We start from the raw sequence: 19,566 nt of genomic DNA, 5'->3' as shown, positions 1-19,566 counted from the left end.
CAGAGGAATAGTGAGGCTGCGATGTAGTCTGCTGTTTTATGACTCTCGAATTTTTAACTTTTAAGCATAATTTTAATTTATTTTTTATAATATAAGCGTATAAGTTATTCAAAATAACGTCGCGTTTATTGATAAATAAAAATAAATTTGAAAGAAAATAATATAAAAAAACGATGGAAGAGTCTGAAAATACCCAAAGTGTAAATGACGGACCAAGGCCTCAGAATATTTTGGAATCAATACGGCGCCCCAAGCTAAGTTTCCCTGCATGGCCTCATAAAATATCGAGGTTAACGGCAGCAGGTATGTAATGTCCTTTATTTACTTAAGTATTTAAAATTTAACGCGGTTATTTAACTCGCGAAACAGGTCATTTAGTTAAGAACTGTATAGTAGCTTCTAACTCTATCTGGCTATCAGTATCTAACCAAATATGGTCGGGAACATTACAAAAAGATGAAAGTTGCGAGGCAATTTTAGCTTTTTCTCAAAATACATCGGAAGCGATGATCAATTGGTTTTACCAAGAGTTTAGAAAGAGAATTCCTCAGCTAATTATTCGAACTAAATATCATAAATATTCTAAATGCTGGTGTTTGTACATATCAGCCAATATAGAAGAGTATGTTAGTGTTTTATTAATAACTTAGAGACTGTAGTTTAAAATTGATTCGCGTTGTACTCGGTTTTTAGTTTGTTAGAAGGTGCGGAAGAGCTTAGAATCAAAAAATGGTTGAAAAAGGAATACGGAGGAGGTCTGAAAGAGTTTAACAAAGATGAACTTGATCTGTATCAAGGATCTGAATGTATTGATGAGTTTTTAACCTCCTCCGAGAGACAAAGTATAATATGTTACTTTGTGTATAAATTTAAATCAAAAGAAGGAGATTCGGAAAGAATTGGAATTGATTTCTATCTTGACCAATCTATTAGTAAGGAGATTTCTATAAGAATTTAATATTAAACTAAGGGAGTGTGAAGTATTTAAACAGGTTAATTTTATTTGCTTTAAAGGGAGGGTTAAGTGGAAAATCAAGTGATTTTGTTATCGATTCTTCTTCTAATTATAAGACCAGTCTGCATAGTGAAACATTCAGGAAATACCAATTCCGAATGATTTTAAAATTCAAATTAGGTTCAGATTTTAAGAATAATTTTAAACAAGGACTTCCGACCAATCGCGTAACGCCCTGCCTTTTTGTTAACAAAATTCTCGCGCCACGATTATCAAATCTCGCGATAAATTTCATTCGACACGGAGCGTGCCACGAGAATTTTATTAATAAAAAGGCAGGACGTTACGCGATTGGTCGTAGGGGGATACTTCAAAATTATCCTTAAAATCGGAACCTAATTTGAATTTTAAAATCATTCGGAGATATTTCCTGAATGTTTCACTGTGCAGACTGGTCTTATAATTAGAAGAAGAATCGATAAAAAATCACTTGATTTTCCACTACACCCTCCCTTTAAATAAGGCTAAAAAGGCTTATGAAATTTAATTTATTAAAACATTTGCATTGTTTTTTTATAAATTTTAAATTCGGTACAATTTATAAATAAAATCAACTTATTTCAACCTTTCACACTCCCTTTAAAGTGAACGTGAAACCATAGATACATTCTATAAATTTTCAGTACCAATATGTTTATCAAATGGCGTAATATCTCAATTTTTCCCCCTACACGACTTGGAAAAGTTGTCTGAATTACGACATTCTTGGGTACAAGCTATTTTTAAACCTCAACCCCTGGAAGATATTTGCACCTATTTTGGTGTCAAAATAGCTGTCTATTTTGCCTGGTTAGGGCATTACACTAAGTCTTTAGTATTCCCTGCCTTTTTTGGCCTTTGCTCTCTTTATGTACCGGGATTTTATTCTTCAAGTCACAATGAAAAAGTATATAAAGACTTGGAACTCTGGGTTGTAAAGAAAAAATGTCTTATGGGATAAATGTATTACAGGGTTTTAGTTTTTCCGAAGACGCTACTTTCATATCATTCGCCCTTTTCAACATATTATGGGCTAGCATTTATTTAGAAACGTGGAAACGAAAATGCGCCGAATTGGCGCATCGTTGGGGTACTTTAGACGCGGAAAATGACCTTTTAACCCCACCTCGACCACTTTTCTGTGGTCCACCTTCAATCAGCCCAATTACTGGTCTCAATGAACCATCGTATTCTCGTTATAAGAGAAACATATTTCGATATCTTGTTAGTTTACCCTGTATTTTTGCGTCTCTGCTAGTTGTTGTTGCAACAATGTTTGCCCTTCTCGAGCTTCAGGTAATAAAGCAATTACGTAAATAAAGGGGCAAATCACTTCCTTTAGCTCGAGTGATTGATTAGCTCGTGTAAAGATGGATTCGGGTTTTTTTACTTTTGCCGAGAAAAGGGTGAGAAAAACGTATACGTAGACTCATTCTGGCTGGCGGGCGGGAGACACACGTTTTTCGTGTGCGGAATTGTAAAAACATTTAAATACACCTTTCCATTTATTTTAGTGAAGACATTTATGGGGTGATTTGCCCCTATATCTTAATCTTTATTCAAACATCGATATAAAATTTTATATAGGAATTTTGGGACGAATGGCTTGACCAATCACAGAGCTTTAACTTCTGGTGCTTTAAATTGTTGCCAAAAATATTAATGGCCATCGTAATTAGCGTTTTTGACGTAGCATACGGAAAACTGGCTTACTGGTTAAATGATATGGGTATAATTCGAGAGTTTGACGTGTTTTCCATTTTGGTTTTTTACGCTTTTAACCGTTTTGATTTTGATTTTTGAAAAATTTTGGTTTTTGTTTTGATAGATGTATGGTTAAAAAAAAATGGTTAGATTACCCTTAAAAAATAATCGTAATTTATAGAAAATTATCGTTTGGAAGAAGAATACGAAAATCACTTGATTGTTAAAATTGCATCGGTAATTAGTTCTAAAACATAAGTCAATAATTACCCCCAATAAGTTAACTATATACTTTAGCCGTTAAAGTTCTCTTTAACTTATTGGAAGTTATATTATACTTATGATTAGGTAGAATATTCTTTGAGGCCCATAACTGTAAATCTCTTTTTCTAAATAGTTCCAATTTGTAAACTCGTTTTTATCTCTGTTTTACATCGCATTCTATTTAAGAGATATGGACAGATTGCGAGAAGTACGCTCTTGATAAATATTTTTTATAAGCACCCATATTTAAATTTAAATAATACTTGAAATACAGCAATTGGCGACTCTTTTAATAACCCGTCAAATATTGGGGAATGTCAAAGAATCTATTTTACCCTTCTGTTACGAAACATTGAAGCTGTCGTTTTTATGTACTTCGCCATGGGCATGGCCATTTTTAAATGACAAAGAAAAATTACCCAAAACTGATAACTTGGAAACGATAAACGAAGATATTAAAGAGGAAAATGTGGATTCTAACTCTGATAAAGAGAAAAAGGATAATTCTAAAGTACCCGATAAGTTTTCGCAGGTTGGTGAGACTCCCCTGAGCTGAGGTACGGCGGCCATTAGGGAGTTCAATTTCTCCACAATTTTAAAAACAGGCGGAAGTTGAGGGGACACTTTTTAAATACGATGGCACGTTCGAGGACTATCTGGAAATGTTTATTCAATTTGGCTACGTAGCTCTGTTCAGCCCCGCTTTCCCACTGGCTTCATTCTTCGCGTTGTTGAACAATTTTGTCGAGATTCGAAGCGACGCCTTCAAACTATGCGTCATATCTCAAAGGCCATTTGGACAACCGGCGAGAAATATCGGGGCTTGGCAAAGCGCTATGGAAGCGATGGCCGTCATCGCTGTCATGGTTAACTGCGCCCTGATTGGCTTATCGGGACATTTGGAAAAGGTTTTCCCTCAGATGACAGTAACGGAAACCATCCTATGGATGGTGGTGCTGGAACATGCCTTGTTGATATCGAAACTAGCTCTGTCCAGAGCCATTCCTGATATACCTTATTGGGTTAATTACGAAATTGCCAAAGTTGAGTTTCGACGAAGAGAAGCCTCCAAGGTAAGTTAAGTACTTCCGGGACGTCGAATACAATTTGAAGTATTTTCGACGTGTTAGATGTTGCATCATTCCGAACTACTGAATAAAAAGAAACTCAATAAACTTTAATAAACGATCTTTCGAATGCAATTACAAAGCCATCAAGAACATCGAACAATTTTTTGGTAAATTGGTTTTTAATTTTTTATCTACCTACTTGCGGTTAAATTATACACGCATACAGTAAGTACATGAAGATGTGTTGTTGTGTGTCTGTCAATTAATTGTATGTGTGCCGTCTGTCAATTGTATGTGTGCCTCTAGGAACACGAAAACCATGGTTCCACGTGGAACTATTTGAGAAAAGGCAGGTACTGTTTCGTTGCAATTTGGTAGATTATATCTTCTGCTAGAAAGTTTACGCGTAACGTGATAATGATTCGCAGATCCAACTTTTTCTTACATACATTATTGTAGAAAAATCATGTTCATTAGCGTTCAACGCGTATGATAAGCTTATTTGCACGCATTTTTGGGGAGGGGGCTAACAACTCTAGTTCTATGAGAGGTACTGTGTAGTCCTTCGAGTATGTTATAGGCCTATTTCTCCCCTTTCCAACGATAGCAAACACTTGGGGTTACGACGATCAGGGCCCGAGTAATTGAACAAAATGTTCATTTGCGTTGGCGCATTAAGTTTAACGTGGTACTATTTGCTCACAATATCATGTCATCAATTAATTCTTTGTCGTTTTAGATTACGTATTTCTACTGTTCTTTTCTCTCTGTCTTTGCCCTTCACTATCTCTGTGGTGATGGTCTATCTTTCCTTCTCAACAACCATTACCAAAGTGGTTGAATCCGACTATTTTCGAAAAAGTCTATCTCATTTTTTTCTATTTATTCAATTTTTACGGTGCTGTTGTCGCGATATTTTAAGCTATGAATTTGAAAACGCGGTGTTTTATATGAGGGAAGGATTTAGCAACTTAATCTCGATCAATTTTTAACTATTACATGGAATCTGTAACTTATTAAGTACTCTATATAAATCAAAATCTATTTTTGAGGCATTTTTATAGTTGATAAAAATCTTTCAATTATTATTACCTTAATTATACCATTAGTTGTAAAACTAACGTACGTACCTTTCGTTTATTTCCAATGATACCATTGGTTGTAATTTGTAAAACTAACGTACCTTTCGTTTATTTCCAATGATACCATTGGTTGTAATTTGTAAAACTAACGTACCTTTCGTTTATTTCCAATGATACCATTGGTTGTAATTTGTAAAACTAACATACCTTCTTTTCTTTCAAATTATGCTTTGAATGTAAAACTAACATACTTTGAAAATTATAGGCTTAAAATTTGTTGTAAAACTAACACAAAACATTTGTTTTGTTTTAAATTAAATCGTTTTGTTGTAAAATGAACATACATACATACCTTTGTTGTGTTTCAAATTAAAAATGCTTTTGTCTGTAAACCTGTCTCAGTATTTTTTAATTTGATGTTGAATCAGGGTTCGTGCTGAACCTGGATAAGTCGGAGATTTGGAAAATGGAGGGATAAGTCAGGTATTTAAAGTTTTTTTTTCTAAAACGTCATGGATAAGTCAGGGATTTCCCCAAAGTTTTTTTTCAAAACATCATGGATAAGTCGGGGATTTCCCCAAAGTTTATTTTTCTAAATGTCATGGATAAGTCAGGGATTTCCCCAAAAGTTTTTTGTTTCAAAATGTCATGGATAAGTCAGGGATTTCCCCAAAAGTTTTTTTTTTCAAAATGTCATGGATAAGTCAGGGATTTCCCCAAAAGTTTTTTTCAAAAACATCATGGATAAGTCAGGGATTTCCCCAAAGTGTTCTTACTAAAACACCTTAAAACGTTCAAGCATATTTTTTTTTAAAAAAGTTAAATAACAACTTCTTAATTCTTTTTTAAAATTCAAAATTTTAATGTTTAACAAATCTTTTACAATTCTTTTATTTATTATATATTCTTTTTTTTTTTTGGTATTTTATGATCAACGCGTAAATTATCTAAAAAGATACAATTATGAAGTTGATCTTTCTCGATTCTATCTTTGCTTTTCTCAATTCTTACGTAATTCGCGACTGTACAGAAAAAGGCAAAGTCTTAAATACGCTTAATGAGCGTTAATTATTTTTTCCCCTATAATTGTTACGTTTTTTTTCTTATATTATTTGAAAGAATCATTACTGGTTACTGAAAATAATTTTTCATTAACTCGTAACTATCTAGTTATATATATATATATATATATATTTATTTTAATATATATATATAGTTGTATTTATAATAATCTACATGTTTTATATTGCGTTGTAAATATGACGTGTATATCTCTATTTTTTAATTATATAGCAAAAAGGCAGATATTTTTTTTATCTTTTTTTTTGACAAACACACATTAACACTCAAATTGGTTTTTTTCTTTATTTATTTTTTTTGAACAAATATGTTTTTTTTTGTGGGAATTTATTGCATATTTAATTTCTCTTTGATGACATTTTTGAGTAATTAGTTTTAATATTTTTTTTAATGCTTAGAGATTAAAGATAGATTAAGATTATTTATAGATTAAAAGGTATGTTTAGATTAATTAGAAAAAACATTAACTCATAGCTACGATTATATCTTGGTTGTTTTTATTTAATTATTAATTTTTTTTTAATTAGCTTTTTCGTTTTATTTTTTTTCTTCTTTGCCGTTTTGCTTGTTAAATAGGGATCTTTCCCATTGGTTTGTTTTTCTTATTTTTAAAGGGGATTAAGTTGTAGTTTTTAATCATGATTAATAAGTAGTAATTTTCCTTACAGTTTTAATTGTAAATAGAGAAACGGTGTTGGATTTATTTTACTTTTAAAAAGGGTTAGTAAGGTTTAATTTAAGTAACGCTGCATGTCCAATGAAATTTAGCGCGAGATATAGAACATATCACGTGATTTTTGTTAACGAGAAGGTAGGGCGTTACACTATTGGTCGGAAGTGCTATATCAAATTATCCATGAAATTTGAATTTTAAAAGTCACTCTGAGGTATTTCCTATGCAGATTAGTCTTATAATTAGTAGAAGAATTAACTTAAAAAATCGCCCGTTTCTTTTTCAGTTTACCCTCCCTTTAATGGGAATTATTTGATCAATTATTATGAGTCATGAATGTGCAAAAATTATGGGTTTTCAAAGGATTTTTTTTGCCCAGGGCCAAAGGTTAAGGGTCATTTCAAATTATGCAGGTCATCGGGAAAATTATTATTTTCATACAAATCCTACACATTTTTTTCTATTCACTTTTAAAATTATTTTAAAACTGATGGAAAATCATTAAACGTAATGAAAATGTGAAAAATCAATTTTGTTTTGGTTTTTTAAATTTTACAATTAGATCCCATAGATGTGAAGAAAACCGACTTTATATAATAATAGTTTCATTGAATTACCGTTTCTTTATATTAATTATTAATTAATAATTAATCAATTAATTATATATTTAATTAATTAATTTGGGATTCTATACAAAAACCGTAAAATTAATTTCGTTGTTTTACGAGAGACGTTTGTTGGTTTTTATTCTGAATAATGTTTGGTAAATTAAGTGATTACTTTAAAGGTTGTTTTTTCTTAATTATTTTACATTAATTATTAGATTTAATTAAGACGTTTTTTGTTTGGCTCTAACTCTACGTTAGGTTAGTATTTACAATACTCTTTTTTTTAAACTGCATTGCCATCTTTGAAAATTTAAATATTATTTGGCTCTATTATTATAAGATTATTAATTAATCCGAAAATTATTGATAAAATTTAATTTAAATTAAAGACTAATTAACTCTAATTAAGTAACCATCCCACTTCATCTTGTAAGATATTTAATAGATATATAGATCGCTTGCTAAGGTTGTTTTTTTATTTATTTAAATATTTATATAAGGAAAAACGTTTTGTTCATTTTCGAAAATTTCGAGTTTTCGTATTATTAAAAATACTTTAATTTTATAGATTTTAATTATTAATCTATAATAATTATTTATTAACATCATTTTTTTACGTATATTACGTAATTAATTAGTTTAACCTTAGTATTCGATCTAATTAATATTTTTAAATTCATTAAATTTTCTATAATTATAATTTGCTCTCTTTCTTAATTTTCCCTTAACAATCATTATCTTTTAATTATTTATTTAATTAATTAGGCACTCTTTAATCTTTACTCTCGTAAAATATTTTCTTTCAATTTTTAACAATCATTTCCGATCACCTCCTCTCGTCAATTTCAATGCCTATCCGAGCATTTTATTAATTAATTTATTATCACTCAAATTAATTAGTATATATTATATTTTAATTAATAATTAGTAAGCTAGATTCAATTACGCCACAAAAGTTATTCAAATTTGTCCCACCAAAAACTTTGTAGCGCAATTCGATCTAAAATTATTATTTTATTTTTCGCAAACATTTTTTTAACATTTCCATATACTTATTTAATTATTTAAATTAATGATTATGCGTTATTTTATCACTTTTACCGTACTTTAATTAATTTAAATTAAGTACCCGTAAACAAAATTATTTAATAATTGAAGCCCCGCTCAGCAATCTTCAGATATGTTAGCCAACAATTTATTAAATTAAAATTAAAATTAAAATTAAAACTTAGCACCCACCAACAAAATAATTATTATTTTTCAGAAACATAATTTTTTTAAAATTGGCATAATATTTCGCGTATTTTTTTATTTATTTATTTGTTTTGTGCCATAATTGTTAAATTATTTTTTAGGAGATCGCATTTGTGCCCCTTCATAGTACGTAGTTCATTTTTTCGGTTGTTGTTAACTTTCACCACCAGGGGTAATTTATCTTAAATATTTTGCAAACATTTTGGCAAAAATGATTCATTCTTACTTTATGTTCTAAAGACTAATTAGTACATCAAAAAACGACAAAAACGCCATGGCGTATTTTTTATTTAATAATTAACAATTTTAATTAAGGCCTTAATTAACTATAGATGAGTTAAATAGAATTTGAAGCCAAAAACTACTACAACCTCCATTTGTGTTGTTAATTAACTTTCGTATATATTTATATATATTTTATTTCCAAACAACGCTCCCTATACTTCTCATTCTAAATAGCTTGAAATAGTTGATTTATATTTGTACTTGCTAAATATTATGTTTATATAATATTCATTGAAAAACTAATTGAGATTAAGTTTAAGTAAAGCGTTAAACGAGATTGAAATACGTCCATTTTACGCGTTGTGTATTCAACGTTCATTGGCGTACGTTATTGCCAGATTTATTTTTTAAATCTTTTTTTAAGAAACGTCCCATCTTGGAAGAACCAAGGCTTAGCATTGCAATTTGAATTTGACCACGTGACTTTTTACGTTTTGTTAATCTCAAACTTCAAAATGAAAGGCGATAGTTTAAAGATATTCATTTTGTTAAAGACTCTATAATACACACACGACCTAATTAGTAATTAGGTTTTAGTATTATTTGCCGAAAAGCGTTACTAACTATATTAGTTAAATTACAACACCCAAAATTAATCTAGTTTTAAATTAAAGTTGGTTGGTATTATATTTCATCTTTTTAGGGTTAAGCCTTGGCGCCTTTTATTTATATATTGCCTTTTACGACATTGACAATATGGTTGCAATCGATGATCTTGTACTCTAATAGTAAACTGACAGCGATAAAGACGAAATAGAGTAGGAACATGACAACGGCAAGTCCCACGTTCATTTTCCACCGGAAGACCGCAATCGAGACGATGACGAACATTAACATCATGAAGAGAATGAAGATTGAACACATCATGCCTGACGAACTGACCGACACTGGTCCGAAGATCATTGTGGCTAATAACCACGGAAGAGGCAAGCTACGTCCCAAGAAAGAAGTCGCTGCTAAAGTTAACAACTCCTACGGACATTATTTGGCTACAGAAGGCAAGTAAGTCTCGGCTGTTTATTTTAAACAAAGTCTACTAGAGTGGCACTGAGAGGGGAGGAGTTACGGGGACGTGACGTCAATATTGGTAGCCTGAGCTAAAGACTTCCAATAAAGCTATCTCAGAAACCTCTGTGTGGCATCGCCCTTGCTATTTGCCCATAGAATCAAAGCGGTACCAAACATGGCCGGCCAATGCCAAGCCCGTGGCGTTTTACCTAGGCACTGACGTCACAACTGAGATAGCTCTGATGGAGGGTGTGACGTCACAAGAAAGTCCGTTTCAGTAGGCTCTAAATGCTCCCATAGTACAGGGGGTGTAGTTAACTGACCCGCTAAGCTTGTCAAAGGCTAGTTTTAGGCGCCTCCACCCTCGACGTTAACGATCGAGTTCTTATTGGTTCCTGCCTTTGACAAGGTAAAATTGGTTGTAGGCCTAGGGTGTGCGCAACAGGGTATCGACATTTGCTTTTGGGGTTGAACTTGATAAGTAACAAAAAATGGGGTTGTTGATCTTACCCGACTGTTACGTCGAAAATATTGCTGCCAACTGAGCTGGAGACCGCCATGTCTCCGAAGCCCTTTCTCGCTACCAAAACACTCGTAATTAGATCGGGAATTGAAGTACCCGCTGCTAAAAACGTCAAACCCATCACCTATGAAATGAGAACATTCATGTACAATAACGGTACAACCGTATTTATACAAAGAAAGGTTTTCATTTAAACAAAATTAAATGTTCCAACTTACTTCATTGGGTATCCCGACTGTATTACCAACTACAGTGGCCCACCATACCATCAAATAGGAAAAAACGGCAATCCAAACTATGCTCCCCAAAAACGTCACGGCGAAAAATCGCCTTCGTTCCTTTTGAAGTAAATAAGAGGTTGTCGTTTTTTTAAACTTGTAATGGACCCTAGAAATTTGAGATTGCAAAAAAAGGGGTAACTTACTGGTCGTCTTACGTCTGGTAAGGTGAACCATAAAGGGAAGATAATAGGTGCCAGTAGTAAATAATTTACACGCATCTTAAATGTGTCTGGCCATCGTATGTCTAGTGGTTCTTCCGCCTCTTTCTCTGCCGCAACCTGCGCAATACAAACGTGTTATCTTTTATCAAGAACAATTTGTGAAAACTATTTATGGTTGAATCAAGGAATTCTTATCAAGTTGCTTCGATAGCATAACCCTATAATTTGGAGTATCAGTATGGGTCTACCGAAGGGGCAAATAGTATCTGTACTATCCATTCGATACAAAATTACCTCCAAACCGCAACGGTATAGAGGCATCTGTTTTCATTTGTGGCTGGCTGTCTCTGATTGGTTGGAAGTGTAAGTTTATCATTCTTGCGACGTCGTAATCGCACCGGATATGGCGAGAGAATGCTTTGGATCGTAACCATAGACTCTAGCTTCTCTTAGACGCCATTTTGGCGGAAAGGGGAGGGGCCATCTTAAGCAAGCCACACCCCTCTGGCCCGAGGGGGTAGACGCTTTGGAGAGAATGCTTTGGATCGTAACCATCGACTCTAGCTTCTCTTGGACGCCATTTTGGCGGAAAGGGGTGGGGCCATCTTAAGCAAGCCACACCCCTCTGGCCAAGGGGTAGACGCTTTGGAACTCACAATTCAGCTTTGACAGTACATTGAGTACAAGATATATTGTATACCTGAGTTCTCAAGTGTCTACCCCCTTGCTCTGGCCACTCCCTACTCCAGTACACATTTCTCTTATGGGTTGATAAGAATTCCCTGTGTTTTCTGTATAATTTTTGTTGTCGAATTTACTTGAGCGGTTTCACTAGCAGCCTGCGTGGTTGTAGTGGAAGAGTTGTTCCCTCCGCCATTGGTGGGAGCGGGTTCGAGTCCCGGAGAGGCGGGGGAGTTATCTTTATTATTTGGGGGATGTAATTGGACCTCGATGGCCGTTTCGCCCGTGTGACTTCTGGACAGTGATGTTTCAGACTATATCCGGAATGCGTTTAAAAAAAACAAAACAACGGACATTGGGAATGGAATTTCAAACGGGTACAAATATGTTAGAAATATTAAGAATAGAAGTATTTAAAAACTTTCCTTAATAAATAATTGTAATTAAACGCAATTACAAATATTGGGAATCGAAAAATAGTAAAATGTTTATTATACAAAGTGTCCCAAAAAGGAAGGGTTATTTTGAGTCGAAAATGTTAACTTCTATGACCGATTTTGAAATGAAATTAATTTTAACTTCAAATAAGAAGCTGAAAAAATGCTAATTTAATTCAGGGGTCATCCTTAAAACACTATTCCAATCATAGCTTGTAATCGGTGTGACGTCTCCATCCCCTGGTGGAGAAAAATGTCACAGAAGTTAATTACATTTTGGACTCAAAATTGATTGATTTCCCATAGAACAGTCCCACTGAACTTCGGTTATATAATTATTAACCCTTTTTGAAACACCCTGTATAAGTATTATATATCTATATTTATGTAGAAATTCTTAATTTCGCAGAAGCTAATATTAAATGGTAGCCTAGAGCTCATTAAATTACAACATTTTAATTAAAACAGGTGGGAAAAATTTTAGGTCCCGTTTAGCCTCGAAAAGTTAAATGGTAAAAGATTATAAATTTTCTTGGAAAATATCATATGATATGACTTTCCGCCATTTTTGTAGGGGCTAGTTATTAGTTATTAAAGAGTAAATTATTAACGCATGGCCTCATTTCACGCGCGTAAACCAATTATTTTATGGAAACTTGAGCGTGGAATTAAGAGGAATAAAAAATTACTAAGAAAGTTCCTCTAACTGCACGCGATAAGAAAATAATAGCTCTTTGTTAAAGTAGAAATGCAACACGTATCTAAACTTTTATGGCTTGCATTTAAACTTGGGGTTTAATATTAAAGTTCCAAGGCTAAACGAGCCATTAATTATTTTAATTAATTTGTTTGTTTTCCCACCAATTTTAATTGGAATAAGTAATCTTGTATCTCCTAATTAGTTTTCACACCTAGATATTGTTCCTATGGGGGATTTTTTATGATTTTAATAATAAGTAAATTATAAGTTCCCAATAAGTTAAAAACAGACGTGGTAATGTAACGTTTTGTTTATTTTGTAAACAAATATTTTTACCAGAGATTTACTCTGAAGTTTGAACTAATTGACTCTGATAGTTTTAGTTAATTAAGAGCATGTAATTTTCCCAAAATCTCTGCTAATTACAGTTGTAATTCAGCATAAAATGAGTAACTCTAAAAATTCATAATTTCTCAAACTTTATCGCTGTGTGGTTACATTACTTAATTGTTTTTAACTTATTGATTAAAAAAGGGGAGTAATTTTAGTAACTCGTGTGATTACTTATAAAGCCTTAAATATAATATAATTAAAGATCAAAAAAGCCTAATTATAATTAGTAATTAAGAGGTATAAATATATCATTTAAAAATCGTTCAAAATAAAAAAAATTCATATTATTATTTCATAATAATAATAATAATAAGCGGATCATATATATAATATAATTAGTAATAGTTCGGCAAAAAACGGATGATATTTTTATTAAGCTTATATATATATTTAGTTTTTGGTAATTAATTGAAAAACGAACTAACATTCTCTCGTATTAGCAGCCAAAATTATTAATTAACCGATCGTTGAAATTTATAATTATAATTTTTTTTTCGGTTTTTTTTTAATATTATTCAAAATACTTAGGCCTAAATATTAATTATTTTCGGACCAAAAATTAACTTAAAAAACTTTACCAAAACACATAAAAAACATGTCACGGCCACCCACGTAACTGCGCATGCCCAAACATACACATAAACCAATCACGACCACCACAAAAATTCGAACTCACGTATATACGTAACACGTTTTATCAGAAATATATAGATATCCTCTACTTGTAATCATTAACTTTGCCATTCCAAGTTCCTTTCTGCTTGAACTAAAGGGGAGGAGTTGTAGAAACCGTCACGCCTAACGTCACACATAATGTATTGAACTTAGAATCCGAGTAACGTTGACGTAGCTATCAACATATCCGCGTAGAACTCGAATGTAAAAAACGCAAGTTATATTTGTGACGTGTGAACGTGTAGACCAATGAAACGCGAGGAAGGAGGGGAGATAACGGTTTAAGCCCTTCCCCTTACCTTCAATTAGATATTAGCAAGGGGGTCTATGGCTATTAAATATTCCAAGTAGAAGGATTCTATTTATTGCTGGTTTTAGATATTTTACAAAAGACATTTCGCGCAAAAATTACTGTTTCATGCCGAATTTACACTCATTTTTGAAAACGTTAGTCTAAAAAATTCTCTCACTATATCACATGACGACGTGCGATTTTCAAAAACTTATGGTAAAAAATATTTCGCAGGGGGTTTGGATTATTTTGATATATTTAAAATTATTTTTCGCAAATGAAATTAATAAATATATTGAGTATTTATTTTATTTAAAGGAAGGTATTTAGTTTTAATGAGAAAATATTACTAATTTCATTATTAATTATAATGATAATTAGTAATTAATGAAACAGAGGATCAACCGTAACCATTAGTAAATTAATTCTTTAAGAATTAATCATCTATTAACTTAATTAAATTAATTAACTTACGGTTACTGATTAACAAACTTGATTAACACCGAATTGGTTTTTTTTCCGATTTTGAATTATGAATATAAGAATATTTCTTAATTATAATTAACGCGATATAGCTCTAGTGATTTTTATTGATCGATTCAATTTCAATCTAAATTGCCTATGAATATATTATCGTGAAATTATGGATATTTGCGCATTTATAAATAATTAGTGCTTATAAATATTAATAGGCATGAAATTTTAATTTAATATGATAAATTTGAATCATAGATTGAAATATAATTAAAGTTATAGAATAATATAATTCCTTAGAAAAATAATTCCTTAATTTTCAAATGTTTCTAAAAGTATTTTGGGAAAGATGGCATTCAGGGGCAATCATAAGCATGTATTTTCCCATAGCGCCTGTAGAAATGTTTTACCATGCAGTACACTTCTGCTATCGGGAAAAGCTACCCACCAGGGGCAACTATTACCATGTATTTTCCCGTAGACCCTGTAAAATTGTTTTACCACGCAGTACACGTCTGCTATCGGGAAAAGCTGCCCACCAGGGGCGATAGAAATTATATTACCCCTGAACTAGAGTTATAGAAAACTGGATAAAAATTGTGTATGGATTCCATCTAGGCTAATTTCCATATAGTTAAAAGATCCCCAATAAATCCATCAATTTCTTTGATAATTGACAAGGCAATTAAGATTTTTCATAGAGATATCAGCGCGCTCCACTAATTTGATTGATTCGACGAGTATTCGGTGTTAATCAAGGTGAATTATGGGTAATAATTGGAGAAAAGGGGTCAAAGGTTAACTTCGTGCGAGTTGCTGGTAAAGTTCTACATCTACTGGGATTTTTGGTGAAGGAATTGTTTTTTTGTTAGATGGAGATAGAAGAGTTATAGTAAATTTATTTATGTAAGCATAAGTTTATCACTCGTAAGTTTACGTACAGTATTTTGACATAACAAGTGATCATTAAGTAGGTTAACGTCTCTGCGCAAAAGGCCTACAGCGCAAGCGCGAAATCACGTGCCTTTAAATTCGAAATGGTCTATTTAGCACTTTTCCCGCTAGTTAAATCTACGAATCTAGAGAGTGAAAGTTATGGTACATTCAAACTAGATGTCCAATTATCTGGCACAACTGACTATCAGCTACGTGTGAAATTTAGGGTTAGGTTAATTTGCTGGCGCCTGCGCTGTAGGGTATACTTTGTTTCGAACGCAGAGATTGCGAAGTAACTAAGGTTGTTTATTTTTTGTCTTCTAAATGGTCAAGAAATTATAAAGGTGACACCTGAATTACGGGAAAACATTTCCCAACGTTGTAGCAAACGTAAGCCATCGCGTCATCTCTACAATTAGTTCTTAGTTATTTTATAAAGATAGTAGATAAACTTAGGAGTGATTAACTTATGGGGGGATGGGGTTAGTACGTTGTTTTTGGCGTGGTGTGTTTTTTGTTTTATATAGTTTACCCAGGCGGGGCTTCTTCTCTCCATGCGATAGGTGTTTTGACTGTTAAGGTCGTAAACGACCAAGGAATCCTTTTTGCTGAAGGCCACCGATTTTTCCCCTTGTAGGGCAGCTGTGGAGCCGCCCGAGATGGGCGAAGAACTTCCGTCACTGGCAGCCCGGCTTCTCAGGTCATCGGCGCTGTCACCGTATTGTCGTTCCCTCAAGGATGATTCCTAATTTTTATCATTCACCCAAACATTGATTCATTCTGGACGCTCACATTGGAAATATATAACACTCAATCCTAACCCTTTTTTAAACAGTTTCAGGACGCGCCTTGTACATTACATTAATCCTTATATCTCGCCCGGCAACTTTTCTCAAATTCTAGGACATTCTCAATTAAATTTTTTGCAAATCATTCCAAAACTTTTCACCAATCAATTCATCTCAAAACATCAAGTTATATTTTTCCAATTAGGATTTGTTCTTTCTGAAGGGACAGTAAAACCTCTAAGATAACATTTTGATTTCAAATAAATTTTTAATAAACTTCATTGTCAGGTGTGAACGAAAGTGTAATTCTGGCAATAACCCAAAAATGTTACAGGAGCGTAAGTTCGATTTTTGGGGGGTATAGTGACGTCATAGTTTTAGTGGGACGGTGGCGTGATTGAAATTGGAAATACCCAATTAGGTAACGTGATAGATTACCTAGACGGACTGTGATTTTGGTTTAGCCGTTTAGCCTCTGCTTTACAAACCGTAGTAAATCACTTACATCACCTTATTTATTAAAACACGTTAAATTATTTTGCAAAGTTATTTGAAAATGTCCTGGAATTGAAAAAAGTAGCTCGAGTTCTTAGCTAGCAAAACCATGGTACGATTTTTTTTTTTTTTTTTAAACAAATTTTTGAACGCTTATAGAGCAATAATAAAATGAGTTACGAATCTTAAAGGGGTGCACAATACGTTATGTAGGAGCATCTCACGAACTATATTTTGATGTAGTAGTAATACTATTTCCTGTTGTAGTGATTGGGCAATACCACTTGAAACGTGATGACCACTGCACCAATAATACAGTAATAACGCTATCATGCTCAGTAGAGCTCTATTTGATGTAAGATAAGCTTGATATAGACCATGCCCATACGCAACACATTGCACAACCCTTTAAGTACATTGTTTCTAAAATATTATTGCTCTGAATCAAATGAACTTAGCACATGGCTCTTCCCGATTGGAAACTTTCTTTCATTTTTTTGGATGATTTCAGTTTGCTAGCTAAATATTGTGTTCTTAAAAACGACATATATTAGTAATTCCTATTATGGCGGGGATTGCTTTTTCAATTTGAACTCTTTTGTTTATTTATTTACTGGTTTGTTTTGATTGAGAGAGTGGGTCCCGTGCCATGCAAAATATCATACTCAGTGATTTTATATAGTTTCCAAGACTCCGGGAAGAAATCACAGCAGAAATCATGTGCATCTCTTTTGTAGGGGGGGGGGGGGGTTGATATTGATATTGATTTTTTGTAAACGTATAGTTAAATGCGTGTATAGCCTGCTTTGATAAGGTTTCCAAGAAAACCTCTAGAAAAGTAGATTCGGCTTTCTTTCATATAAGTAACGTGATTTTGTGGTTCTGCATTGTGCATGGTCAGTTTGTACCAACGTTTTGAATATCTCTGTAAAGGTATTCTTAAAATATCCAACATTTCTTTATAGAATTGTTCCAGAAAGCAAGGGTGTTCAGACCGAAGTAAAATATTGCCCATTTTTAATCTTAATACACTGGGTGTTAAATTATAAAAGTAATTCTTCTATAGTTTGTTAGGATTAAGTTTTAAGTTAGGCTTAACAAAGTTCTTCACTAACATAACCGTAAGAAAATTATTCATAGCTCCCTATAAGTTTCAGGCGTTCTTTTTAAACATTGTTGGATAATTTAAGTACCACTTTAATAAGCTAAGCACTTAGTTTAAAGTGTATTCTTTATCTTGTAAGGTTTCTTAGCCGCAGGCTTGTGAATGACGTTTTTTTTTCATGCCTTATGTCCTCCTCTGTCTTATATTTGTATAACAATTTCAGAAATGATTTAATTCCTAGGCCTCCTAAATTTTATTTTAAACTTGTAATTGGTTTTAATTTAGAATTTGATTATTAGACAATCTCGAGGTCTAGACGGAGAGAGTGTTAGCAAATCTTTTAAATATGTCCTGATTTCTTTGTTTGTTCCTTGATATGAAATTCTGGTTTGGCGAATTACTCAAAAATGTATTTTTGTATTTAACATAAGTACTTCATTTTAATTATTTAATTATCTTCTGGTATCAGGCACGAATAATTAAAAGGGAGCGTTTGTTACAGAGCATTCTGGGTAGGGAGAATAAACTTTGAGGAGTAAAAACCCTCGGAGCTTTTATATGATTAAATGACCATCCTGTTTTGATTCTCTATGAAACATTTTTGAGTTTTCATAAACTATATTTAACTTTTTCTAATTATATTCTATCTCTAAACCAGAATTTCCAATAAACCTCTAAAAATTCGTACACTTTTGAGCGTCTATAGTTGAACGTCAAATAGAAGAAAGAATTTTGTATAGAATAGTATAGAACAGGGTGTAACAGATATAGAGCTTCGTACCGAGAATAAAAAAGCCCATATATCGAACGGAGAATTTTTTTTGTTGAAGGGTGCTTAAGTGCTTAGTACTTTCGTGAAAGGTCATTTAAGGTCATGTCTTAAAATCGTCGAGTTGTCGAAATTTAAAGGGGGTTTAGTTATTAGGGTCAGTGAAACGAAATGAACCGTTTTTTTACGACATCATCTTTGTCGATTTTGATAATGTTTTTCGACTAAAGCTCTCGGTCATTAAACCATAAGTAAATATTTTACGCTTAAGTATCGTTTCACCGATCCTGTTATATCGTGAATCCTGTCGTAAAATTATATTACGAAGATAATTTAATTAGAGAGAGAAATTTTTAGCGGAATTAACATTGTTTAAATTTGGTTTCGGTTTTTTCATCTCACCCGTATACTGGGTAGCGTATCCACTCTGGTCATTTCGACTTCGTTGGGTGTCCCGGTAGGTGGGTGATGTCCACCGGCCGCCGTTGGCGAAAGGGCGGTGAAAGGAGAGTGGAAACCGGTCGTCCGCGATCCCTCTCTAGACGGGGCGTTGACAGTCAGACCGGCCGTTATCGGCGATGGCTTTTCGCTGACCGGAAGTGACCCGGGCATAACCAACAGGGTGTTCGGAGCCGGCATAAGGTCTAAGGACGTCGTTTGCAAAACCCCTCCGGGACAATTGCACTGGGCGCTGCAGGCAGGGCAGGTGGCGCAAGCCGCGCACCTCCCATCCGTCGTACGCAGGGCCTCCCCGTCTGTCATCTGCGTTTCAAAATATAATCCAAAATTCTTTAGGAAAAGAAAGTTATTTTCAATGTGTATATGCCGCGGGAG

The 19,566-nt window shown here is 33.2% G+C and overlaps 2 protein-coding genes across 4 annotated transcripts in view; one reads left to right on the top strand and one right to left on the bottom strand.

Annotated features, from left to right (window-relative positions):
• Window positions 1-5,506, top strand: LOC149654526 (anoctamin-8-like). The gene is made up of 11 exons (XM_089846104.1): window positions 1-303; window positions 370-622; window positions 694-932; window positions 1,639-1,901; window positions 1,967-2,290; window positions 2,582-2,723; window positions 2,880-2,935; window positions 3,096-3,170; window positions 3,237-3,494; window positions 3,568-4,035; window positions 4,093-5,506. Exons 1-11 carry the CDS (start codon window positions 174-176, stop codon window positions 4,141-4,143), a joined length of 2,259 nt encoding a protein of 752 aa, XP_089702230.1. The 5' UTR covers window positions 1-173; the 3' UTR covers window positions 4,144-5,506.
• A 4,122-nt stretch (window positions 5,507-9,628) lies between these two features.
• Nckx30C (solute carrier family 24 member Nckx30C) overlaps window positions 9,629-19,566 on the bottom strand; it is a 31,518-nt gene continuing 21,580 nt past the window's right edge. For 2 of the 3 annotated variants that reach the window (XM_089846100.1, XM_089846101.1), the window contains exons 7-13: window positions 19,135-19,494; window positions 16,108-16,320; window positions 11,806-11,982; window positions 10,970-11,104; window positions 10,764-10,883; window positions 10,533-10,669; window positions 9,629-9,945 (exon numbers count right to left, since the gene is read on the bottom strand). In XM_089846100.1, the coding sequence (XP_089702226.1) occupies window positions 9,681-9,945; window positions 10,533-10,669; window positions 10,764-10,883; window positions 10,970-11,104; window positions 11,806-11,982; window positions 16,108-16,320; window positions 19,135-19,494 (1,407 nt within the window). In that variant the 3' untranslated portion in view covers window positions 9,629-9,680. The remainder of the gene's footprint in view (window positions 9,946-10,532; window positions 10,670-10,763; window positions 10,884-10,969; window positions 11,105-11,805; window positions 11,983-16,107; window positions 16,321-19,134; window positions 19,495-19,566) is intronic. The other variant, XM_089846102.1, reaches the window with a different exon arrangement.

This window comes from Phalangium opilio, unplaced genomic scaffold, assembly GCF_054372755.1.
Source record: "Phalangium opilio isolate 3A_F unplaced genomic scaffold, DU_Popi_V2 ptg000079l_1, whole genome shotgun sequence".
In the NCBI taxonomy this organism is placed as follows: domain Eukaryota; kingdom Metazoa; phylum Arthropoda; class Arachnida; order Opiliones; family Phalangiidae; genus Phalangium; species Phalangium opilio.
Note: the sequence above shows the minus strand (reverse complement) of the source record. Positions and strands in the feature narration are given on the sequence as shown.

Excerpts from the sequence above, each read along its gene's own strand:
- LOC149654526 (XM_089846104.1), top strand. The coding sequence starts at position 174 with ATGGAAGAGTCTGAAAATACCCAAAGTGTAAATGACGGACCAAGGCCT. Across the intron at positions 623-693 it reads ATATCAGCCAATATAGAAGA|TTTGTTAGAAGGTGCGGAAG; the intron begins GTATGTTAGTGT and ends CTCGGTTTTTAG. Across the intron at positions 2,724-2,879 it reads TTACTGGTTAAATGATATGG|AAAATTATCGTTTGGAAGAA; the intron begins GTATAATTCGAG and ends CGTAATTTATAG.